This window comes from Epinephelus moara, chromosome 4 (genome assembly GCF_006386435.1).
Source record: "Epinephelus moara isolate mb chromosome 4, YSFRI_EMoa_1.0, whole genome shotgun sequence".
NCBI lineage: Eukaryota > Metazoa > Chordata > Actinopteri > Perciformes > Serranidae > Epinephelus > Epinephelus moara.
The window spans coordinates 9382754-9408309 of NC_065509.1; the positions used below are offsets into that span (position 1 = coordinate 9382754).

Sequence of the window (25556 nt, forward strand, 5' to 3'; positions counted from 1 at the left end):
CTGGTGAAAGGAGGTTCCCACCCGATGACCCCAAAGACATGCTAGTTATCACTGCTCATTGGTTTGTATAGTTAAGCCTTGCCATATTAGCTTATCATAGGGCTTAGGAGGTTTTTCACTGAGTGTTGATCCTTTTTGAGAGCACAAACTTCTTGTGTTTATTTGAACTAAGATCAGGGTGGATCAAGGCAAAAAAAGTGTCAGCAGCGCCATCATAGATTGTATGTCTAAAGCAGAACTTGACAATGGTTAGTTTCCTTCTCTTGTTCTGCCAACACTGCCCTAATTGTTCACGTGTGTACTACATCTTGAGGACAGGTTGCACTAATTTCTGAGGACGTGCACAACCAACAGTCCAAACGGACACAGCTAACACAAGGCAGCCATCATTTGCACGCAAACACGTAGTTAAAAGCAAGTACGTCTCCGACCTTGAGGTGACATTACCGAGGTATTCCCAAAGTGACGTTCATCTCTCCTCTGCCAGCAAAGTGGAAGGTGTTGAGGGTCATCTGGGTGGAGGGTTCGCCTATGGACTGAGCTGCCAGCAGACCCACTGCTTCACCTGGGTCACACAGTGAGCGCTGCCACTTATAGTTCAACAGCTGCCGAAGGCTGAAGACACACAGAGAGAGAAAGAGAGAGACACACGAGGGTTATTTTACTAGTTTTACGTTCAATTCTTAATCAGCGATCATTCCTATAATGTGCTCAATAATGTGCACCTTCAGTGTCCAATGCTATGTGCTATGACGAAGAATCCTTCCTACAAATCTAAGTTGTTTAAGAAGATAGTAAAAGTGAAAGATTCATTAACATTACATTATCAATCATGTCAAACGCAGTCAATTAAAAAAAGGCCTGAAGTCTTTTAACTATTTGGAGTAGGGAGCACTGGTCACAGCAGTTCTTCCCTCTATTGGTTGTGAAGGTTGTATGAATTGAACTTCCACTGATCCCATGACCATAATCCTTTGCTGAGGATCAGAAGGGCTCACATGAGAAAAATGTTAAAATATGATGGAATTGTCCAATGTTGTTTCAGTACTTTGGATTTTTGGTCTTTTTTAAGTTATCTTACATTTTACAGTATGGATTCTTTTTGTCCTATTTACAGACTCTCACATTCAGTACCTGTGGGTGTCCAGGCTGTCTTGCCTCGTCCTGCCTTCGCTCTGGAGGTATTTCTCTGTAATGTTGTGAAAGTTTTCCGAAACTGATCCGAAGCAGACGTCGGGCCTTAACAAGCCCAGAGAGGGCTCAGGGCAGCGGGTTGACTTCCTGCTGTATTTTGATCTGCTGGACTCATCCAGAGAGTGCCACTGCTGTATGAGCTGAGGAGGGAGCAGAGGTCGAATTACAAATTGGTCAGATGAGATTAGAGGTCAGTGGTCCACTTCATACTGTATGAGCTGAGGCTGAAGGGAGTGTAAAACCAAAACTGACAGATCTTTGTACATTTTAATTGTGTGTGAGTACCTGGTGTACAGCAGCATTTCTGCCGTGGACATCTGGCTCTGTCATTTGCTCATTCTGTTTCAGTTTGGCCAGCTTCTTCTGGGAAAACATCAAGAACGCTCCTAAAACACACAAACATAAACATTACATGACAAATATCCATATACACAATGATGTGGATATCATAGAGCAGTTAAGTCATGTTTAAGATTGTACTGAGTTGTTGAGGCTTGCTGAGCTGAGTATATCTGGTTATTGTCAACAGCACTTTAAGCCAGATTTCATAGACACGTTTGCGTAGTAGCAAAGAATGTAACTTGGGTTAACTGTTGATGGAAAAGTAAAACAAATACATCTTAGTCAATATAAATATATATATCCGAAATCTGATTATAAATGCAACAGATATCTGGGCAGCAAAGATGTACAGAGGTTTTGTTATCTACCTCTCCGTGGACATGCCATCTCTCTCTTTGTTTTCCAGCGCTGGATGGATGCAAAGTGTTTACTGGCAGCCTGAGGGTCCAAACGTGCCAAAACCTCATCCAGGCCCTGGGACCTCTTGATGACCTAAGAGGAATGGATGATTCAGATTAATATTTCTACCAACTGTGTGGTAATCAGGGCTGGATGATAAGGGAAAATAATCTTAATAAGATATTTTAGACCAGTATTATGATGCATTTTTTTTAAAAAGTTCCTCATCTTCTGTATTTTTCACTGAGCACAAACAAATAATCATTCTATAGTATGACCAACACAACACACAGTCTATATATTGCTCTTCCCTGTAGGCCAGGCCCACATGGTATGATGCAAACTTTATTCAGCTATTGAACTGTAAAACCTTCCATGCCTGTACAACAGTATATTGCCAGCATCAAAGCTTGCATGTTGCATTTTGCAAGTTCATCTACTCTCATATGCCCTGTGGGGTATAGGGCAATGTGTGTGCACATGAAGCTCACAGGGCCAGGTGCTTCCGACCCAGTTGGTTTGTTTTGTTTTTTTTTGGCAGTTTCATTATCATCACTTTGGTGACGCCGCACACACACTTAGGTGTTACCTGTAAAAGCCTCATACAGAACCACAAAGCAGCAGTTTGATGTTTTTGTCTTCTTGATCACAGAGCACTGCTTATTGGAAAATGAAAACATGTAAAGTACAACATGAAAATGTTTTGTATGTCTGTACTGTACTATGGACCTTCCCTGTGTCTGGAATAAAGATTGATTGATTGATTTTTTTATAATGATAGGACGAACAATTCCAACTGACAAAAAAGAGCTTTAATAGATGAGATGATTCAGCTAAGCAAAATGGTCAAGATTCCTTATAAACATTTGGAAGCATAATTATTTAGTGTAAAGATTTAGATGAGAATACTGATATCACTCATGTCTGTGTTTTAAGCACAGAGCTCAGAGGGCCTTTACCTGTCGTGCCCCTCTCCTCCAGAATAACCTCCATAACTCCATGACATTATACAATCTGATCCCCTTGAGGCCTTTAAAAGCAGAACCCTAAACTTAACTTTGAATTAATTGCTTATTCATTGTATTATCCATTATTTTAACACTGGAGCTTAGGAATATTAACCTAGCCCCTAAGAGCAGGGAAGAACAGCTGGCACAGCTCTGTCCTAGGTTGAAAAATTTGCCTATGAACACAGGCGTATTTGCAGACTAATCATCTGGTTTGTTACGTCCTTATACAAACAGACATGTAAAATGACTCTTTGTTGATTTAGGTGGAGTTACTAACTGCAAATATTTTAGGGTACATCAAGTTAATTGGTGAGTTTAGACATGCTGGTGGGCATGTTGTTAACTTTGGAAACAGTGTATAAAGAGAACTAGATACAGTGTTGGAGGTGAGGACAATGTTTAATCCTATGACAGCTGCTGAGTGGCACATAAAGCAAAAAAAGGTTAGATTTCCTGGGTAGAAAATGACCCTGGGGCCATATTCACAAAGCTTCCTAGTGCTAAGAGTTGCTCCTAGTGACAAAATTCTAAGAAAATTCTTAGAATTGTGACGTTTTCTTAGAATTTTCCCTTACAGTTAAGACCAGTTCCTTGTAAAGATAAGTTATTTACAAAGTGTCTTAGAGCTTAAAAGAGCTCCTAAGGTGAAAAACTGTGAGGAGCAGGGAGGAGGCCTTTTAAGATGCCTATTTTTGTCCCTGTTCACTAGTTCAGTACAGGCCAACTAATGTTTGTATGTAGTACATATTTATCCCCAGTGGCCACGATGGAGCACCATGGGGCCCATGAACTACACCTTTACTGTGGCAGCCATTTTGGCCAGTGGCATCCACTGAGGAGGAAGCACTGAATTTGACAAGGCTGCAATCTTTCTATATACTTCTACACTAATCAGCCACTTTATTAGGTACACCTGTTTAACTGCTTCTTAATGCAAATGTCTAATCAGCCAATTACATGATAGCAACTCAGCGCATCTAGGCATGTAGACATGGTCAAGAGGATCTACTAAAATTCAAATCAAGCATCAGAATGGGAAAGAAAAGTGATATAAATGACTTCGAACGTGGCATGTTTGTTGGTGCCAGACGGACTGGTCTGAGTATTTCAGAAACCAATGATCTCCTGGGTTTTTCCACACACAAAGATCTCTAGGGTTTCCAGAGGATGGTCCGAAAAAGAGAAAATATCCAGTGAACAGCAGGCGCAGTTCTCTGGGCGAAAAACGCCTTGTTGAGAGGAGCATGGCCAGACTGGTCTGAGCTCATAAAAAGGCAGGAGGAGGCAGGAGGTATGCAGAAGAGCATCTTTGAACAGACAACACATCAAACCTCTAAGCAGATGGGCTACAGCAGCAGCAGAGAAAGAGATTATATCAGTTTGAGAGTATGCTATATTTAGAATACTTTCCCTGCTTGAACATGCCGCCTGACAGCCTTTCTCAACGGGGAACTGAAGCTATCGTAAAGTCACCAGACTCCATGGACAAAAACAGTAATCTTACTTCCCAGAACACAGGAGGTGCTGGTCTACCGTTGCTTCGATCATTTAGAGTGCGAGATTAAGTGGTGAAAATATTCCAAATATAATGTACGTTTAACCTGAGGATTTTGGAGTTTTTTTGTTTTTGTTTTTTTAGGTGGCTAAAATCTGTTTTGTTGTGGCCAATGTAACTGTATAATTATAGACCAAAAGTATCACATGTGCCCCAGTTACAGGTTACAGATTATCTGACAAACTGAAGAGATCAATTTAATGTGACGTACTTTTACAAGAATATCATTATCTCCCACGTCCATCATGAATACACCTCTATAAATACTCAGGGTTTTCCCTGCATAGAAAATATTTTGGTGGCCGCCAAAGCCGTTTTAGCCCTCTACCAATGGAAAATCCCCTCCACCAAAGAGGGGTGTGGGAGCGGGGATGGGAGGAAAAAAAAAAGTATTTATTGGATTAAAATGTGCTATATCGGGATATGTATCGTTATGGGGATATGAAATGACCTATATCGGGATATGAGATTTTGATCATATCGCCCAGCCCTAATGTACTGTATTATTTGGAACTCTCTCGTCTAATAGAGAAGATATGGCATCGCTTAATACATTTGCATGATCTGTAAATGCAAATACGAAGCGCGCACCACAGATATCACCACCAAAGCCCCTTTCTGAGCCAGGGAAAACCCTGAATACTCTGAGATATATTAAAATGTACATTGTTTTTTTTTGTTTTTTTTAATTTTTCTTTCAGTATCAAACTAATCCAGCATTGGCTGTCTGTGCATCCATGGCTACATTACTATTATGAACTGCTAATCGCTAATTAAGCATAATTTAATGATGCCAATTTGCCAAAACGACAACAAATACAGGCTCAAAATTATCCAAATTATGGGAATTGTAGACCCATAATCTACAGCTTGTTTATCCCCCAAATTCAAGTAACACTGAAATTTATATATTATTAAAAGTAATGATGAGAAGTGGGGGGCACAGTTGTCACAGTTTTATCTAAAGGACTGCTTCACAGTGTCAGACTTTAAAAACCCCTGCTATAAATAATTAGCTATTTCTTAATTAGTTTCTCAGATGTTAGTTATATGATCAGCTGAAGTGTAAAATCTGAATTATAAATTTTCTTAAAGGGACAGTTCACCCAAAATCAAGATTACATGTTATTCCTCTTACCTATAGGGCTATTTATCAATCTAGATTGTTTTGGTGTGAGTTGCAGAGTGTTGGAGATATCAGCTGTAGAGATGTCTGCCTTCTCTCTAATATAATGGAGCTAGATGGCACTCAGCTTGTGGTGCTCAAAGCGCCAAAAAAATACATTTGAAAAACTCAACAGAAATGACTCTTTCCAGAAATCATGACCCGGTTACTGAAGATAATCCACAGACCTTAGGCCCGTTTCCACTGAAGAAGTTCCTGGTACTATTTGGGGGGCAGGAACTACTACAGGATCGTCCTGGTACTATTTGGGGGGCAGGAACTACTACAGGATCGTCCTCTCGCTCGGCCCTCTCAACCGGCGTGTCTCCACTGAGAGAGCGGAGTACGAGGAAGGTTCCTGTAAAGTTACGGGCTCTGGATGTGACGTAATCGTTGCGCGACCATTTTGGCCGGGGCGACGTAGGGACACCGTTAGCCGATAGCGGTGTCTGTAATAACTCACTAAATGGCCCGTGAAAAATATATTTTTCCCAGCAGATGTCTTAGTTACAACATTATTGAGCTAACTGGAGTAGTTTCATGTCGTATCCGACAACGGGAGGCTTTTAACAGATGACGTCCTGATGTTAGCTTTGCTGCTGCTGTTAGCTGTCCCTGTCAGCTGATGCTTTCAGACATCGTGATTTCCCAAAACTGAATACATACCACACATATCAACACAAAACTGCTTTGCTAGCTCAATCATGTTGTAACTAAGATATCCGCTGGAAAAAATATTTTTATAATTTTTTTTTTTTCATTTAGTGAGTTTTTTTTAGATGGCGGTGGAAGCTATATGAACGAACTAACCCTCGTCTGCTGAGTTTTAAAAATGCCGGCTATTTTGTTGCTTTCTGTTGTCGTCACATCCCTACTTGAGTATATCCAATCAGCACCAAGTAATCCCCAAGCCCCAGCCAGGAGTCTTTCGGGGCCGTTCTGAGTACCTACTCCGAGGCAGGGACTTGTTTAGCCCCTGTAAAAGTTCCGGAACTCTGTCCTTCGGGGGTGGTTCCTGCGGTGGAGACACGCAACCAACGGCCCCGGCCCCGTAAAATTACCCCGAAGTTCCTGCGGTGGAAACGGGCCTCTTGTTGTGAGCAGTTTCATGTAGGGACTATTTTCTTTCTACCAAACCACCAGCTAACTGTATTAACGTGCAGCACTGCAGGTAAGAGGAAAAATATGCATTTTTGATTTGGGGGGTGAACTATCCCTTTAAGTACCATTTGTCTGAGAAGTAAAACATTAGTCTAGTGTGTTCCTCTGTGTGTGTTTCACCTCCTAAGGTCATACATCTAGTTTAGCTGTCCGTCAGCCTTTCATTGTTTGTTTTAATACCATATGTGGTGCACTTATCGAGGTGTTCTCACCAAAGCCAAAAACAGATACCACCATTAGGCACTAGCATTTACTGAGCAAAATTCCATCTGCATTATTTATGTTTATGTTATTATTTATTGCATGTTCACAACGACAGTGTTTGTGGGTTTTTTTTCCTCTGTTTTTACCTCGTAATTGTCCTCTATGAAGGGGAACTGTCTCGGCTGCAGGAACTGAGTCTTGGGGATATCCAGCCCATCTTCGCCATACAGGAACTGGACCACGGATCCATCGCTGTCCCTCACCGTCAGATCATACTGCACCACCAAACCCTCCAGATGCTTGATGACGCATCTGCAGAGGCGAGGATGTATGGGAGGATAGAACAGAAGAGGGACAAGATAAGGAGAGGGAAAGGAGAGACAATGCATCCTAGGATGAGGTTCTACGTGCTGAGGTGGTTTTGCTTTGGTGCATATTGTGAACCTTTGCAGAGAAGTTTCACACTACCGCATTATGAATACACTATTGCTTGGAGCATCATTTCCCTCACAGAACAAAATATATATATGGTTGGTTTGAAAACTCCCACCAGAGGGAGCCAATATGTCTGTGATCTCATTTAAACAAATGGGCATAACAATTCAACAGTTCAAAGTAACGGCTGAAAACCAGCTGGCTTGTCACAGCCTGACATTAAAACCTCTGATATTTGAATAATGCTGTGGTTTGTCCCATTGCCCACTGCTCATATCATAGTGTTTGCATTATGTGTAAATAATGTTTCCATGCTTTTATAAGTTAACCACACTATTTAATTTGCCTGTTAGTTCTACATACACCTCAGGCACCAGACCTGATAAGAACTTGCTGAACTGAAAATGTGTCATAGTGTACACTATTTAAATGATGTTTACTGGTGAACTGGGCCTGCATGGACATGTGCAGTGTAGTGTTTGCTTTTCTGTTTCTGAGAGAGACTGAAGACATGTGAATTTAATGCTCCTGCACACTCACATGACCACACTTTAAAGATGACTGCAGCCTTTTGTGCAGTAACATTTACCTCTGCAGGTATCCTGATCGAGATGTTTTCACAGCTGTGTCGACCAGTCCTTCTCTGCCGGCCATACAGTGGAAGAAAAACTCCTGAACACAACGAGATTCAAAGAAAGAAAGAAATCACTAATTAACGAAATTCATGAATATCACTAAAAAGAACTTCTAAGAGCTAAAGAGTTCTTTCATGTGCGCCATTTGGCATCCCAGGAGCTACAACGTAAAAGCACATTTTACAACACCAACACACACAGCTCTCCTTGTGTACCTGAGGTTTAATGCCTGTGAGGAACCTTCCAGAGACGAAGCCCCCGGCACCGGGTGAAGGGTCATATGGCTGGAAGCACGGCAAAGATTTCCCAGAAGGCATCAGTGGAGGCCTACGACCCTCTAACTCGATCTGCCCTAGTAGACATGAAATCTGAAACACACACACACAGTCAGAGTTATGGTATCTGTGGGTGAACAGCATAAGGCTCATGAGGTTTTATTCAAGTTGGATGCAAAAGTTGAGGTGAGTGTAGGACGGTGTACCTGCATGGTGTTTACAGTAGATCCCTTGGCTCCTGACTGGACCATGAGTTGGAGGTTGTTGTCAGGGAAAGAGGTGTGTAGTCCGACTGGCATGCACACCTAGGAGGATAAGGATTCTGAATGAGTTTCCCACACATTTTCATGGACAAAATTTCATACCTTTTTCAGGACTTTTCAAAGACCCACAATCAAAATTTCCATTTATCCATTACCTTGCACAACGTATAACACAAACAGAACCGTGTAGTATACTTTACTCCAAATGTTAAAATAAGGGGTTGATAAGGGTTGAGTCGAATACTCAGATGAAACGAGTATCTGGTACAGATAATGTACTTGATACGAATTCGAGTATCGTATGAGTAAAATGTGTCATTATCTATACTCGTGATATTGGAAAAACCTCATTTGGGTAGCTGTGTTTAATCACTACTCTTGTTATAGAATGATCTGGAGCTCAATTCTGGGGCTGTTCTGTAAATACTCTCTCATAGGGTACTAAATATTACAGCTTCTCATCAACTCACATACATTTCAGGCTTAAAATAACTTCTAATTAGGCCCAACCCACTTTTGATTTACCTCCTCTTTTCTGGCATACACAGAGTACCGATACAGATAATTTAGTTGGTTAAACAGATACGACACAGATACAGATACAGATAATAGTGTACTCGCTCATCCCTAGAGGAAATGTTCATGATGCTAAACAAATATCACAAACAGACGCACTTAAAGGGAAATTTCGGTTTATTTCAACCTGTCTCCTATCGTCCTAAATTTGTTTCAAGTGACTAGTGACATAAAAATAATAGTTAGCATGTTAGCCGTTAGCCTAGATACAGCCGGGGCGCATAGTAGCGTCAGACCTGTTAAAACATAAATGAACGGGCAACCTTCAAGTGCAAAGTTAGTCCACTAAACAAGCTTTTTTTCCACAAAGACCGCCTCATATCGTTAGGTGTCTCGTCCTTGGTCACATCCAGACCTTGAAAATAACGCTGCAACCGGTCCCATTCCTTGCAACAGAGCCATTCCTCTTCTGTGGGCACTGGGGCACAGCATTCACAGGTACACAACCAATCTCCAGAGCTACGCAGCCTTGCAGCAGCCATTCCTCCTCTCTCGTCCTCTACCTGTTGCGCCTCTCTCTCTCTCCTCCTCCGTTCTTCAATTTCACGAAGCTCTTCGTCAGTGTATTCTGGCTCAAATAAATAAGGGCGGCCATCAAACTCTGCAAAATCAAATTCCTCCTCCACAAAGTCGAAGTCTGGCAAAAAGTCAGCCATTATTCTATAAATCTTTCATAAAATAAATGAATGAACTTTTCAGGCTACTGTCCGGTTCTGCCTTCCAGCTGTTGCTGCTTGTTCTCGCGAGATTTCAGGCACGGTATGAGATCGCTGCTTGTTCTCGCGATATTTCGGCCGCGCTTTGGAAAGCAGAGCTAAATGGTAAACAAACATGGCAGCACACCGGTAAGGTAAGACAACACGTTTACATGTCGTTTTCTATATGTTCTCTGACATTTATCCTAACGATATGAGGCGGTCTTTGTGGAAAAAAGCTTTTAACAGGTCTGACGCTAGTATGCGCCCCAGCTGTATCTAGGCTAACGGCTAACGGCTAACATGCTAACTATTATTTTTATGTCACTAGTCACTTGAAACAAATTTAGGACGATAGGAGACAGGTTGAAATAAACTGAAATTTCCCTTTAAGGCTGTTTTTATTTACATTTTCCACAGTGTTTTTGAAATTGGGGTTGTACCTGGTAGTTCAATCCTGCATCCCACTGTTTAAGGTGCTAGACACCAAATGCCTGCCAGCTGCAGGCCTGCTGTTCTGGAGCTAAACAGGACTTGTAAAAAGCTGCCAGTGCAGGATTCAAACACGTGTGTAAGTACATTGAAGCAGCAACTGACTGTCACTAGTTCCCCCTATAAGTCTATAGGACTAAGCTGCTTAGTTCCCCCTATAGACTCTTGGGGGGAACTAAACTCACTGAACCAGGAATTTAAAAGTGACAGTGTACTTTGTCAATACTGTTACATAACTTCAGTTTTCTTCCTACCATTATAGACCAGTGTTTCTTGGACACATCACCCCACCTGACTGACAAGGAACTATCGATTTCATTCATTCTTTTTTGTGGGAATAAATAAACATAGTGATTTTAAGAAAGAAACTTAAATTTAAGGTTGAAATAATGTCCCTTAATCATATGTAATTCAAGTTACATTTCAGAACATTGTGTTGTTATTTTCATGTTTTACAAGTTATTTCATTTCAGCACAATAATAAGAAGCCTCACTTCTGATTTAAATATAGTTTAAACAAACCGGATCAAAACGGTACATATGATCCCATTTTACAATAATCATTGTAGCATTTTTTGGGAAGCATTCATTTTCAAACACAAAACAATTAATATCAAAGTCCGATCTGAACTGAGGACCAAAACTTTACATGGACAACAAAAACAATTTATCTGTGTCAGATACTGGTAAGCTGCTGTTTATCTGATACCATTCCAGTATAATTTAATACCAGCAGCTTTGTGTAAGAAAGGAAACATTTTCTTGTGGTGCTACTGCCTCTAATGTCAAAATTAATTATCATACTACGCTCTCAGCTGTTTTTCTCTGTTCTTTTTTCCCCTTTCATTCCAATGTTTATAACTTCACCAGAATAAAAGAAGTCCTTGAAACAATCATCAAAATGTGATGAGAAATTCTCAGAAAATTAAATCCTTGAATCTGTCAATATTTAAGTTCTTTAAAAGAGATGAAAGCTGTCCGCCTGGAGGCTGAGGTGATGCATCATGGACATCATATGCTGCCTCTGGACCACCAGAGAAGCACAGGAGGATTTGACCCAGCTTGTTCACAACACTTATCAGCAACCATGTAACCCCTGCAATCACTTCCCCCTAGTCCTGACCACCCCTCTACCTCCAGTCTGGAGCTGAAAAACATAATTGAGCCTTATAATAAAGGCAACACAGCCTCTTAAGTCGATATGAGCCTGTCAACATTACAATAAGGTCTAAATGAGCATTCATTGATGTGTTTTAACTTTAGGTGGCAGTGAGCTATTCGTGATTTTTTTGGTAATTTAACTTTGAAGTGCTGGCCGTGAAAGCAACCGAATATGTCCACGCACTATAAAATGCTCTGTTTTCCGTCATTATTTTTCCTTTTTGGATTTGGAATCAGAGCTAGCCAAGCTAGAGACACTCAAGAACAGCCACCACTGTTGAAGTTCGGCAAAATTTAGAGTGAAAAGCGCCAGGCTGCAGACATCCCACTCACAATTAAGTTGACAATGTTATATCTTTTTTTTTTTGGACATTTAAAAAAAAAAAAAAAAAATGTTTTAAGTCATGTTTCATTCATTTCCATCTAATTTTTGTCAAAGCCACTGGAGAAGGCTAATGTTGTGTTCACAGTAAACGCCATGCGAATTTAGTGCTAGTTTGAATGCTAGAATATTTTGGGCTGACTCGTGTCATACATGCATGAAATCGCTGAATCGATTAATTAACTTCTGCCAGTATGTCCTCGGCATCATACGTACCCGGAGGATCTCAATGCTCATTGGCTGTTGTGGCGCAACTAGGTTGGAGTTCAGACTTTTCAATTTTCGCAAATGAACGTATGATGCAGAATCTCGCGACTCGCTTCATTTGCACCGCTTAATTGCATCCATCACGTCACCCAGCGTGAATTCTCATCTAATGGCGTCCTTACGATGACTTTACATGTAATTCACTCACAAATTGTTTTATTCGTGCCCGATATGAACACAACATAAAGAGCTGCATGATGCTCCAAGGTCACAGGTTTCCTGCCCCTGACCCCGGGGCAATGCTGGACTCTGATACTTGAATTAATAATGAACGAGTGAAAAGGAGGCACAAAAGTTTGCTGGTTATTTATTCCTGCTTTAGAACGTTACCGCCATGAAACTATTGGGGAATAAAGTTTTATTTCTCCCGTTCAGCAGCTTTGTCCCCTCGCTACTGCTCCCTCTCTCTTATACACTGTCTAGCTGGCTCGAATCCTGCTCCCTCTCTCTCTCACCCTATAGTTACTAAACCTTTGGCAAGTACTACCCCTGGGGCAGGGACATTTTTACATCTGGACCTATCCAACAGGATCTTAATTAAACAGATCAAGTTTGAGAGTTCCTGAAAAAAGTTCTTGGTCCCCTGGGAAAGATCCTGCGATGGAAACAACCTAAGTACTTCTATTCCATCTCACTATGGTGGTATAATGGTCACCAACAGGAGTGAGAGGTTGTGTACTGGTCATTGTTCGCTGCACTGAATAGTAGTCGCAGTGATGATGGTACTGCAAGTGGCAGGTTACCTTGTTAATGTCGTTGTTCACTTGGTTGGCCACTTCTTTGAACTTGTGGTCGGCCATGCTGAAGTCTCTCTGGTCTGGGTTGAGGTGAGCGTCCTGCCAGCGGCTCTGAGCCTCAGCTTGATCCACATTGGACGGCAGGTTGAAGGCTGCCTGGAGGGCCTTTGAGACAGAAAGTAAAAATATTGCTTTATTCTTTTTAATTGGGCTTTAGCTATAATCAGTAATTTTATATCAAATGACAGTGTGACAGTGTAAAAGTCGTTACTTGTAGTGACGAATCATCAGAGAATTATCAGTGTCAGCTCGTTGTTTAGCAGTCCAGCCTAAAACTTGTTCTGGTTCACTCTCAGTGCTGACAGCAACATTTATAGTTGGGTTTACATTCGCCAGGTGGCCAGAAACATGATTCCCAACGACTACTAATGTTGCACTATAATTGCTGATGTAAATAACCACCTGTTTGCAAACAAGTTTGAGATGTTATGTCAGTGTTGTGTTCGCAACTTATTTCCGCCATCCTCAAGAGGCCAAAAAGATCAGTTATTGCAGGCTTAAGGTTGATTTTAAAGTCACAATGTGTTGAGGTAGAAAAATTCAGACTCTTGCACCACCCAGTGGTAGCATGATTAAAGAGTGTAGCACACAGTAATGGATGCCACCACCCCCTTATTACAAATCCAACCTGAATACACTAAGTTGAAGAGCTGAAAGCAACAAATAGACTGCACACCGGTTGCCAGTGAACATGCAGCTTACAGACAGTTTAGATTTTCAAAGACTCAGAGATGAAAGCACAAAAGTTCAGGCACTAAACATTACTTGTGGCAGCTTCACATTAACAGCGCTCTTCACTGCTTCAGCTTATTTCACTCCATGTTTGTGTTTGTATGTAGTACATATTTATCCCCAGTGGCTATGATGAAGAGCCATGGGGCCCATGAACTACACCTTCACTGTGGCAGCCATTTTGGCCAGTGGCATCCACTGAGGAGGAAGCACTGAATTTGACAAGGCTGCATTTATTTCTAAATGCTTATTTACTGTGTATTTGTGCCTTGGATGTTTTCCCTTTGGTTATTGGTTTGAATAACACAAAGTGTAGTCTCTTCATTAAGATGCTTAACACTCTAACACTGTTAGGTGTTACATCAGTAATGGAAACACTATCAGAACAAACTGGTGCTTCAACTCACTTTAGTGCCAATCTTCAGTGATTCTTGAATGATTTTTTTCCTCTGCCCGTTGGCGCCCGGCTTCACCAGGATGTCTTCCACACCTAGAAACAAACACAAAAAAACATGTCTGTGTCAGGAGAGCAACACATGGCTCGGCGTGTTAGTTCCATTTACTGTATGTGGGTTCTTACCCAGAGTGAAGCCTCTGTACAGCTGCAGGTAAGCAGTGAAGAGTCGAGCCAGGCAGCTGAGCAGTTTGCCGCTGGTCTCCCCTCCGTACAGCTCGTAGCAGCAGTGGACCAGACCGTAGGCTGAGGAGCCGTAGTGAGCTTTGTCCAGAACCCCCACCAACAGCTCCCCCTGACGAATCACCACCTGGGAAACAAAGAAAACAAGGAAGAAAGAGTGGTTACTAAATAGAGAAAAAACATTTTTAAAAAGTGATCTATTGCTTACATTGTACCCACAATTTAAAAAGCTCCACACCAGCTACACTCAATTTGTAACATCTGAGTTTTCAACATTTCAATCAAAGGCAAGGTGTGAATTTGGATTGGAAAGTGAAATCTGTCCACCTCAAGCATGTGTGTATGTGTGTGTACCTGTGAGTCACACATGCTGTCAGGTTTATATCCTGGAGCAGCTCGTGGCGGGACTTGGATCCATGCTTTGCTGGGGATTTTCGATTTGCCAATCAGGTTGAGAGGCACAGCGTTCTGTGGGATGACATTCAGTAGGAGCGTAGACACCACCTGCGACAAACACCAAGTTAATGACACAACAGTACAATGGAGTTAGCAGAGGCATTACATTCAATTACAGTATGGACAAAGCTGTGTTAAGGAGGACAAGAAGAAAGCTGGAGTGAGTGAACATCTGGCTTCAACATTTAGGCTAAAGTGACTTACTTATTTCGGCTGTCAATGTCATAAAGCTGGAGAGTACCCACTTTAACAGACTAAAACGTCCCGTGTTCAATTACCTGCTTTCCTGTCCACAGTGGCTGTGGTTTGAGTATGGCCGGCGGAAGCAGTTTAACTCTGCCTGGTTTGTCCGTCAGTCCTCTGTACACCAACTCAATGTACTGGACTCTGGTGAAGAAACAGCCTCGTATCGTCATCCTTGTACCCGATACCATGTGGTCCTGGATCAGACCTGCTAAAGGTTTACCATCCTGAAGACAGAGGGAAGAACATGAGTACGGACCTGTGTGTGTTTACAAGAATGTGAAGGACACTAAAAGGAGTTTCCTGTGCCTGAAGTAGGTCGTCTGCTACTCAGCAGTAACAACACTGTTTGCCCACTGAGTGGTTACTTCCTAGTATGTATAATTACTTCTTAATATGTACAGTTATAATGTCACTTACTGATGAATGTAGGCTCTGAAGCAGCATTTAGACCATCAGACAGGTAAACCCTGGCATATACTTTTGCTTTAAATGAATAGTCATGTAATGTAACAGTTATGGTGAGTTATGGTGTTGTGTAATGGCCCAACATTATGATGTCACCGTGAAGTTGACCTTTGACCTTTTAGATGTAAAATGTCATCACTTTATCATTTTATCCTATCAGACATTAGTGTGAAGTTCTGATATAATTAGCATATGAATCCTTAAGTTATGGCCAAAAACATGTTTAGAAACGTCACAGTGACCTTGACCTTTAACCGCCAAATTCTCATTAGTTCATTGCTGAGTCCAAGTAGAGGTTTGTGCCTAATATGACGAAATTCCCTCAAGACATTCTTGACATATCACATTCATGAGAATGGGACAGATGCAAGGTCACAGTGAACTTGACCTTTGACCGCCAAAATCCAGACAGTTCACATTGAGTCCAAAAGGACGTTTGTGCCTAATTTGAAAGAGAAGGAGGGACGGACGGACCAACAATCTGAAAACATAATGCCTCTGCTATCGCCAGCGCGGAGGCATAAAAACATGTGCATTTGGTTTTGTAACATTTGTAGCAGCAGCAGCAGATTAATAGCACTATTCACTGGTTCAGTTCATTTCACTACATGTGTGTATGTGTTTGTATGTAGTACATATTTATCCCCAGTGGCCATGATGGAGCACCACGAGGCCCATGAACTACACATTCACTGTGGCAGCCATTTTGGCCAGTGGCATCCACTGAGGAGGAAGCACTGAATTTGACAAGGCTGCATTTTAGCTAATAGAAACAAAGGTCTATGAAGTAATTTGTCTTATACAGTCAGACAGTTGCTCATTTAATGTCATGGCACCTTCTAGCACTAAGCCCCGCAATGCAGATGGCTGTTACAACCAGTTAGAAATAACCTGCTGAGGTAGACTGAAGATACTGTGACAAGACTACGTGCGTGAATCTGCCTATTCTACAATAAAACATTGTAAAAAGCTCAGTTGGTCTGCTCTTCTTTGGGCTTTGTCCGCCCAATTACATAAGCTAAATGCCAACAGTGGTTACTGGCTATGTCACGTTAAAGAATGTGCTGCAAAACGGTATTACTAAGTTGACAAACTGCAGTGGTTGCAGGAAGTTTCATATCTCAGCATGGTTACCCTGATAACTGTGTAATCCTGCTCTCTGAAACTGTAAAACTTTGGAAACACAAAGAGCTGCCTGCAGCTATCGTTGCCACAGAGTTTAGGATTGTGGCGAGCTGTGTTATTCTCTATGAAAATCTTCTATCAACAGTGTGTATTAACTCACCTTGGGGACGAGGTACTGCTGGTCAGTGCTGACTAACATGTAGGCCTCTGCTCTGCCCAGCTCACTTTGAGGGAAGTGCGCGTTCATTTCATCTCCATCAAAATCAGCATTGTACGCCTTGCAGTTGGCATAGTGGAGTCTTAGTACCTGTAGCATCAAATCAAGATCAAGTACAATTTGTCACATATCGTATGGTTCTTTCAAACACACAAAAAAACAAGTGATTCTGGATGAGCTCGTACCTTCTCTCCTGGTAAGACACGTGCACAGTGGGCTTGTATGGAGGGTCTGTGCAGAGTTGGCTGTCTGTTTAGTAACATAACATCTCCGTTCTTTATGTGACGATTCACCTGCAGACCACAGAAGAAGAGTGAGGGGCTGTGTCACTGACAATGAAAGGTTAACTCACGCCGCACGGTAAAGTGTCTGACTTACAATCTTCATGGGCATCTTATGTGGACCAGGACAGGGTGTCAGCAGTTGCTTGGCAACAGCTTCTCTCTGTGCAAGGTTGGTAGCTGATAGGATGGTCCTCCTGCCATCCTCATTGATCACCATGGAAGCACCGGGGTGGACGCTGGGCCCGTTGAGAACTGCCTGGCGAAGCTCCTTCACGTTCCAGGGAGTGACGGGCTGGGGGTAGGTCAGCTTGGTGGCAAACACCTGCACGAGCACGGAAAAGTTTAGAGCTCATATTATTTATATTTCCTCTTCATCAAGGACGTTTTATACTCTCCCTTTAGGCTGAACATTAATCAGAAACACAGACAGGTGTACCATTGGTATTCCGATCTCGTTGGTCTCGATGTACATGTCTGGACAGATGACAGATCGTGCAGCGTAATCCACTCGTTTTCCCATCATGTGTTTCCGGAACAATCCGTCCTTCTTCTCCAAAATCTGGCAGGAAGAGGAGATTTTTACACATCTGGGATGTCTTAAAACGCGAACAAACTAGGTCATGTAGCTCTGTGGTGTTTTGTGTTACCAACAGCATCTGTGTATGTGCTACCTGTCTGATTCCAGGGTATTTCTCCGTCATCATTTTGTCCATGTCACTGTCAAAGACGATGTTAACGTGGGTCTGCAGTCGGATCCAGATGTTGTAGAGTTTATCTGTCAGAGTCTGTCCGGGGATCCCGGCCAGGAATGTCTGGTCTGTCTGCTCAGGAGCCTGAGAGGGAAGAGAGAGGACCTATTCACCACACCATGAGGCTGACTGTACCACAGAAATCAAGATGTTTAACTCTGTCTCTGCAGCTATGCTTTATCATACATAAACATGGATTTAAAAATTATCCTACCTCTTCCTCCTGAGTAGTTTTCTCTCCTGCTATGAGAGCCAGAAGTTTGCGTATGAGTCCACAGTCCTTCATGACAGCCTGCATGTTGACTGTCTGACCGTTTGTAAACATCTGGTCACCAAGTCGATTGATTGGACGGTACCTGACAGGGAGAGGAGGGGTGTGATAGTGCAATAGGGTCACACAACCTCTGCTAATATCAATACTACTGTTATTTATGATCACACAAAAGAAAGAATATATTTAAGATGAGATTATATTTTGATTTTGCATCCCTCCCAGCTTGTACACGCTTGTTTTGCTCCCATGCTACCAAAGAAAATCGAGCCAAAATTACTGTTGTATCGACTGTTGTGGAGGTCTCCACTAGTATTTGTATAATTTTATACTAGCAGTGGTTCAATGTACAGTATGTGAGTGTGTTTGCTCACACTGTACCTGCAAGGTGGGACCACCAGCAGATCCAGGAAGAAGAGGTCTGGATAGAAACCTTTCTCTCCCTTCTTTGACACGGACCCCTCCTCCAGCCCAGAGAACAGACACTTCAAGAAGAAACCTGGACGACAGAGAGGTTAGAAGATTCATACTTTGACAATGATTCCTTCTAATAGCTACAAGTGGTAAAAAAAAAAAAAAGTTATAAATGGGGGACTAAAAACACAAAGAAATGCAAAACATGTCATTCATCACAAATGATTCCTTCTTGCATCCTTATATATTTACAATCTAAAATTCAGTTTTTATAGAGTTTCAAATGTGACCGTTTTTTCATATGTTCTTCTCAATCAAGTCTAATGGACCTTCTGGTGAAACCAAACTTCAGATATTCACTTTTGATTCCTTTAAATGTGATGTAATTGTAAAACAGTACAGTTTCATGCACATGGTGGGACATTGTTTTCTTGGCCTACCTTCTCTCTCCCACAGTTTGTTGGTGTGCTCTCTTGCAGTACTAGCTGTCAGGTAGACTCTCTTTCCAGCTATCAGATCTTCTACAGGAAGACAGAAACAAAAGCAATGTAATATTAATTTACTGTATGTATATATGTATAGGCAGGGCTTTACAAAGGGTGCAAAGTTGGTGCAGAGTTTCAAGTTACACACCACTTCAACAAAACAAAGACATGAACAGGCTCTGTCTCTCTCTGTCACTCAGAAGTTAATAATGTTTATTCTCAATCTAATTTCTTTCAAACATGACTTACCATCAGTATTGACAACGGTCTGTGCTCCTGATGGCATTGTGACAATCAGCTTACTGTTGTGTTCACGGCGCACTGTAACCCTGCCGCCCCTACACACACAGAAACCATGATTACAGCATACAATGGACCATTATCTACATCAGAGTAAAGAGGCACTTCATCATTATAACCATTTCAGAGATTTTCTCCTGTATGGTTAGTTGTTGAATGTAGAAAACAAGGCCTAAAATCAGTTGGTACACAGAATGTTATACACATCTCTAAGTATGAATGGCTCTACACAACTAATAATAAGGTGGTATATGGTTAAGATTTGATAAACAAAGTATTTCACGACAACATTTAATGAGAATCGAGTGCAGTGCTTCACCACTTCTATCAAGTTACCTGCAATATGGGCACTTCCTCGTCTTCATGTGGATCTTCCAGAAGTCATTTATCAGACTGCTCTTCTTTTCAACAAGGTGTTTAATCTGGAAACACACACACACACACACACAGAAAATAAGGCAAGTGTGAGGGCTGCGTATAGAATAATATGGTTTCCATATATTAAATCACATTAAAAAGTCTTCAAGTGATTTTATGTGTGTGAATGTTTGTAATTGAGTACCATGTTTCTGCATGTCTTTGGACATGTATGTGAGTGTGTACTCACTGGTTTTGTGTTCTCTGAAGTTTCAGCGTTCACTCCAACTACCGTGTCTGTAAACTGCTTGAGCACCTGCTCGATCTCATCTCCAGTGGCTTTGGGATTCTCCTCCAGGTGCTAACACACACACACACACACACACACACACACACACACAGAGTTCACACAAATTAATAAGTAAAGTTTAAACAGAGAATTGTTGGTTTATGGTAGTTACAAAACTACTGTGGGGAAACCGAAGCCAGCAGAGCAACCTGAGACTTACACATTGGCAATGAATAAAAACCCTGTCCAAAATATTCACAGAACACCCCAAATAATAATATCACAATTCATCACAGTCCTGCTATAATTCAACTTTAAACCCACCTGGCTGAGAACTTGTTCTATTTGGTAGACGTCCTGCATGGCTCCATGGTCCACTAACTTCAGCTGGTTCAGCAGCAGGTGGATGGCTGCTCGGGGACACGTTAACATGTGACATGAAAGACAGGATCCGCGAATCAACAGGTAGAGTTTCTGATTAAAAGGAGAGTTGTAGGAGGTGATAAGAGAAAAGGGTAAACAATATTAAATTCAGAAAGTTATTTAAAAGTCGATACTGATTTAAAAGATCTTAATTTCTCAGGCTGGTCCATCATTACGTGTGTGTACTACATGTATATGCATGGTTGTGTGGTGCATTTGTGAACATGCTTACATCAAAGAAAAGTGGGTTGTAAACAGGTAGAGGCAGCTCTACGTGTCCGAGATGTCCTGGACAGTTGTTGAAGTCCTGACAGCAGGTTGAACACACCTGGTAGAAACAATAACAGAAAGTTACATTTAAGAAAAGTCATTCTAAGTACTTGCTGAAAGTTAAGGCTCGCAATCTTAAACTTTACACACACAGAATAGTTAGCCGGTAAGGTCGAGCCACAGATCAGGAGCAGACAGATCTATGGCATTTTACAGCTGAGTCATTACATTACTCTATAAAGTAATATGATTTCAGTGGAGATGCACCTCTTTGCTGTCAGCTGGTCCAAGGGCCAGATCGTAGAGGCTGTTTGGGGCCACATTCCCAACAGCATCGAGGAACCGGAAGTTAGTGATCGTCTTCACGCTCAGCTTCCTAGCCAGGAGAGGAGAATAATGCATTATTATACTAAGTGCCTCTACAATACTGGATTCTTAGCAACTTTTGGGGTAGCTGTTACTGTAGTGAATAACTGGTAGCTTTATCATGTTTCCTGATCGGCCAAAACATTACAACCACTTGCTGGTGTAATGAATTACATTAATGGTTTTGTTATAATGCAGTGTTCTGCTAGGAACCCTTGGGTCTTGTCATTCATGTGAATGCCATCTGACACACTCCACCCACCCAAACACTGCTGTGAATGAAGTACCCTCCCTCATGGCAACAACACTTCTCCGTGCCAGCCGGACAATGCAACATGCCACACCATAAAAACTGTTCAGGAATGGTCCTAGGAACGTGACAAAGAACTCAAGGTGTCAATCTTAACTCCAAACACCCTAGATCTCAATTTGACTGAGCATATGTGGGATATGCTGGTACCCCACCTCACAACCAACAGGACTCAAAGGATCTGCCACCAACACCCTGGTGCCAGACACCACAGGACACAACCCAAAGGTCCTGTGGCCCAGCCTTGACAGGTCAGAGCCAAATCCGATCCAAGAAGGCCCCACCATGGATCAGGGGTGCCTCTGGGGCCCCGGCACTTCCAAGAGATGCTCAATCACATTGGGATTTGGGGGAGTTGGGAGGTCAGGTTGATGCCTTGAGCTTTTTGACACGTTCCTCAGACCATTTCTAAACAGCTTTTATGGGGTGGTATGGTGCACTGACCTGCTGGGGGGCCACTGCCATGGTGAAGTGCCATTGCCACGACGGGTGGTACTTGGTCTGCAGGTGTTTGGGTGGTGGAGATCATAAAGTGGCGTCCATATGAATGCCAGGACCCAAGATTTCCCAGCAGAACAATACATTGTAATGAAATGATCAATGTTTCTCACTTAACCAGCCAATGGTTGTACTGTTTTGACTGATCAGTGTAGGTGTAATCAGTATTTAGTTGGTTTAGTGTCATTTTGCTACATCAAATCAAAGTAGGTGAGAATGAACAAACTGAAAATGGAGGGTGACACTATTCCATTTGACTGACATTCACTGTTGCTGCACAAAACAACAAATGAGAAATATCTATGAAAAACATCGACTTAGCAACTCCTAGCTAAAATATGTGTGTAATTTGCACGTACTGGAGTCCTGGAACAAAACGTTAAGGTAAACTACCATTGATAATGTCAGGCATGTTGTTTTGAACTCATGTTTAGCATTGAGAGCAAAAGCTAATAAGCTGTGTCTCACCTTATCTCTTCGGCAGAGTACATGCCAAACGACATGCCCTCCAGTCGCCGCCATGGCACATCTTTTCCAAACAACATTTTGGAGAATTAGCCAAACTTTGAGGTGTTTATTGATATAAATTCATGGCGCAGCGTTAAACCACATGCGACACAAAGTTGCTTCTCTTCCACACGTGGGACCGTCAGACCACACGAAAGATGAGAGGGGGGGGGGGAACAAATACAGATGACAACGCTTTTTCACGAACTTAGTGGATATTATACTTTTAACGTAACTTTATAAGTATAAATGTTGTACTAATAGGATGTTACATATGGATAAAGTGTCGTATTCATTTAAAATACAGTGTTGTTATTTTTGTCTCCCCTTTTCTGAGCCCACATGGTTTTTCCCTCCCAGAAGCCTTCAGTTCGTAACAACATGGCGGCGCCCGGCAGGCACGTAGGGCATTACATCCAGAGAAACAGTCGCTTTTTGTTGAATAACGTCGAGCTTTTGCGGGGTCACAGGTAAGACAGCTTTAAAACAAAGTTGTAAAGCGGAATATTATTCAGTCGACATAATTGTCTTTTATTTGTGTTGCTACATGAGCCTCCGAGCTTCAGCTAGCATCATTTGACAGGAGGTCATGTCTTCATGAAGCTAACTTACATCACTGCAGCAAACGTTGATAAATTTGATACTTAATATATGTGAGGAAGAAGTTAGTGTTAGGCATGTAAATGGTGTTTTACCTCATCTCAAATATTTCATACGGGTTATATTTGTCGGTTAAAAGACCATGAGGCTTTTACAGAAGGACAAATGCTGTCTGTCATCCTCACTGTACATTCTGTGTTGAACATTATTTGCAACCATGGGTGTTATTATGATGTTATCTTAGCTAATAATAATCTACTTGGATAATAGATACTGTATGTTCATTGTGCATTGTGCATAAAGGGGATCTATAAATTGACACATCCCACCAGAGGACTGAAGTAGCAGTGGTTAATTTAGTTTCCCATTTTTTCCAGGTGTTTTGGTTGGACTTCAGCTCTACGACAACAAGCTGCAGAAGCTAATAAAGGTAATTTGGAGAAAGATTTTTGGTCATGACTGAAACATTGTTGTTAGTACGTTGCTATTCCTATAGGACCCTTTAAAACCGAGGTTACAAAGTGCTGTACAACAGGGAGGGGGTTTAAAGAGCAAATGAGGAATACAACACTCACTCTCTCTCTCTCACACACACACACACACACAAACAAACAAACAAACAAACACACACACACACGACATATAGCGGTATCACAGCTCAAAACAGAGTACATGATCCAAGCATAAAAAAACACCTACAATATACACAGGTCGTCAGCTGTGACTTAAACTCCTCAAGAAAGTTTGCTGACCTGATCTGGTGGAAGACTGCTAAACAGCCTGGCACCCAGGACAGCAAACACACAGTCCCCTCATGTTTTCAGTCTTGAGCGAGGTACAATTAGCAGGCTGTGTTCAGAGGACCTGAGGGGTCTAGCAGGGTTATACAGCATTAGTAGTTTACTAATATACTCTGGAGCAAAATTATTCAAAGCCTTATACGTGAGGAGGAGGATTGTGAATTTAATGCTAATTTAATCAGCAGCCAATGGCGTGACTTCAGAACCAAGGTGATGTGAGAGCTATAAGAGGTCGTAGTGAGTAGTCTTGCTGCAGAGTTTTGGACTAACTGTCACTGGGTAACAGCGTCTTGGCTTTGGCAGGAATAAAGAGTATTACAGTAAGGCATGGATCACCAATTGTAACTGCTGGAAGGATAACTGTGGACGTATTTTTGCAATATTCCTCAGATGAAAGTACCACGACTGAATGACTGTTTTAAAATGTTTATCAGCTGATTTCAAGTGTTGTCATCCTTGTGTCAAGGGCTCATTAATATATGCATTCATTATAGGAGGTTAAATCCTCCAGCAAACTTGTATCAGGGTTACTGCTCGTGTTTTCAATACCTGTGTAATAAAATATACAGAGGATTTGGTTTATTCGTCTGTTTATTGATTTTCAAAAACATGAGCCACACTGTTGCACAGGGTTACTACATTAAGGTCAACATTTACAGTATATTTTGAGATGATCCGACATACATCATCCCGCAGCCATGAATCTACTCACTGGAGCAATGTGCATTAAAACACAGCTGAAATAACTCTCCAACAAATGCACTATTTACTCCACCTTTAGTCATTTTTGCATAAAAATACAGTGTTTACAGCTGTTTTAGGATTTAATTTAGCCATGTTAGCCTTAAAGAAACACAAAGAAACAACCTACATATTTTAAGGTTTAAGGGTGAGCCACAGATAGGTTTGGACGTTGGGAAGTATCAAGAGATGGACAAACATGGGATTTGTCGACACACACAAAATACAGACCGATCCTTCAAGTAATTTGATTTATTTGAAAATGTCTAGAATTTAGAGAAAATCTGCTCCTGTTTAATTTGAGCAAATCACCTATTAACTGCATCAGAGGTAAGGTGGTTTTTTTATAACTGATTTTAATATATAAGTGGCATTAAAGACACACCCTTTTCTTGATGTCGTTGCAGAATCGACAGAGACTATTGTCATCCCCAGGAAGAAAACATGGTATGTGTGTTACATGACATCTTAATGTTTAATACAGTGCAGGCAACACTGTGTGCCCTATATTGAAACAGACCACCCAGACTGAATGTCACCTCTCGTTGAACAGGAGCAAGGAGGCGGTGCTGGAGGCTCTGGCTTCGACTGTTGGCAGGGTGAGAGCTCCTTCACATGTTTCTGATGACCTTTCAGTGTGGATCTTTACTTGTGTATCAATCTGTCTGTGTGTTAACTTTTTGTTTTGTTTTCTACCTCCAGGATCCTACAGCATATCCCTACGAGTATCAGGATGATCCTTACCTCGCTCCCAGAACCACTGCTGAGTTTGTACGTCAAATACATGCTAATCTTTACACTGACATCATGTTACTCAACTGGATTAATTTTGTGCTCTATTTCTTTTCTGAAAGCAGTCATCTATATATATACATATATATATATATATATATATATATTTCATTATATCTTTTCATGGGACAACACTATAGAAATGACACTGTGATATAACTTAAAGTAGTCAGTGTACAGCTTGTATAGTAGTATAGATTTACCTTCCTCTGAA

At 41.6% G+C, this 25556-nt stretch overlaps 2 protein-coding genes and 3 non-coding genes across 5 annotated transcripts in view; 1 reads left to right on the forward strand and 4 right to left on the reverse strand.

The window, feature by feature from the left end:
• The window catches only part of polr1a (RNA polymerase I subunit A), a 37855-nt gene extending 15317 nt beyond the window's left edge, over positions 1-22538 (reverse strand). Inside the window, exons 1-28 of the mRNA XM_050042384.1 lie at positions 22371-22538; positions 20996-21104; positions 20691-20786; positions 20360-20509; positions 19997-20107; positions 19726-19811; positions 19339-19427; positions 19045-19125; positions 18572-18689; positions 18134-18275; positions 17842-18003; positions 17607-17729; positions 17265-17492; positions 17072-17179; positions 16830-16976; positions 15112-15303; positions 14732-14881; positions 14321-14504; positions 14148-14230; positions 12955-13113; positions 8582-8680; positions 8316-8468; positions 8055-8137; positions 7177-7342; positions 1905-2028; positions 1480-1580; positions 1135-1334; positions 448-615 (exon numbers count right to left, since the gene is read on the reverse strand). Of these exons, the coding sequence (XP_049898341.1) occupies positions 448-615; positions 1135-1334; positions 1480-1580; positions 1905-2028; positions 7177-7342; positions 8055-8137; positions 8316-8468; positions 8582-8680; positions 12955-13113; positions 14148-14230; positions 14321-14504; positions 14732-14881; positions 15112-15303; positions 16830-16976; positions 17072-17179; positions 17265-17492; positions 17607-17729; positions 17842-18003; positions 18134-18275; positions 18572-18689; positions 19045-19125; positions 19339-19427; positions 19726-19811; positions 19997-20107; positions 20360-20509; positions 20691-20786; positions 20996-21104; positions 22371-22447 (3689 nt within the window). The 5' untranslated portion in view covers positions 22448-22538. The remainder of the gene's footprint in view (positions 1-447; positions 616-1134; positions 1335-1479; positions 1581-1904; positions 2029-7176; positions 7343-8054; positions 8138-8315; positions 8469-8581; positions 8681-12954; positions 13114-14147; positions 14231-14320; positions 14505-14731; positions 14882-15111; positions 15304-16829; positions 16977-17071; positions 17180-17264; positions 17493-17606; positions 17730-17841; positions 18004-18133; positions 18276-18571; positions 18690-19044; positions 19126-19338; positions 19428-19725; positions 19812-19996; positions 20108-20359; positions 20510-20690; positions 20787-20995; positions 21105-22370) is intronic.
• On the reverse strand, positions 3675-3811 carry LOC126389530 (small nucleolar RNA SNORA5). Its single transcript, XR_007569872.1, has one exon. It is a non-coding gene; the product is annotated as a small nucleolar RNA SNORA5 (small nucleolar RNA).
• On the reverse strand, positions 13836-13972 carry LOC126389531 (small nucleolar RNA SNORA5). Its single transcript, XR_007569873.1, has one exon. It is a non-coding gene; the product is annotated as a small nucleolar RNA SNORA5 (small nucleolar RNA).
• LOC126389533 (small nucleolar RNA SNORA5) lies at positions 16165-16301 on the reverse strand. Its single transcript, XR_007569874.1, has one exon. It is a non-coding gene; the product is annotated as a small nucleolar RNA SNORA5 (small nucleolar RNA).
• A 213-nt stretch (positions 22539-22751) lies between the features above and the next one.
• ptcd3 (pentatricopeptide repeat domain 3) overlaps positions 22752-25556 on the forward strand; it is a 12931-nt gene continuing 10126 nt past the window's right edge. Inside the window, exons 1-5 of the mRNA XM_050041884.1 lie at positions 22752-22879; positions 23387-23439; positions 24958-24997; positions 25104-25149; positions 25253-25321. Coding sequence (XP_049897841.1) covers positions 22752-22879; positions 23387-23439; positions 24958-24997; positions 25104-25149; positions 25253-25321 — 336 coding nt within the window. The remainder of the gene's footprint in view (positions 22880-23386; positions 23440-24957; positions 24998-25103; positions 25150-25252; positions 25322-25556) is intronic.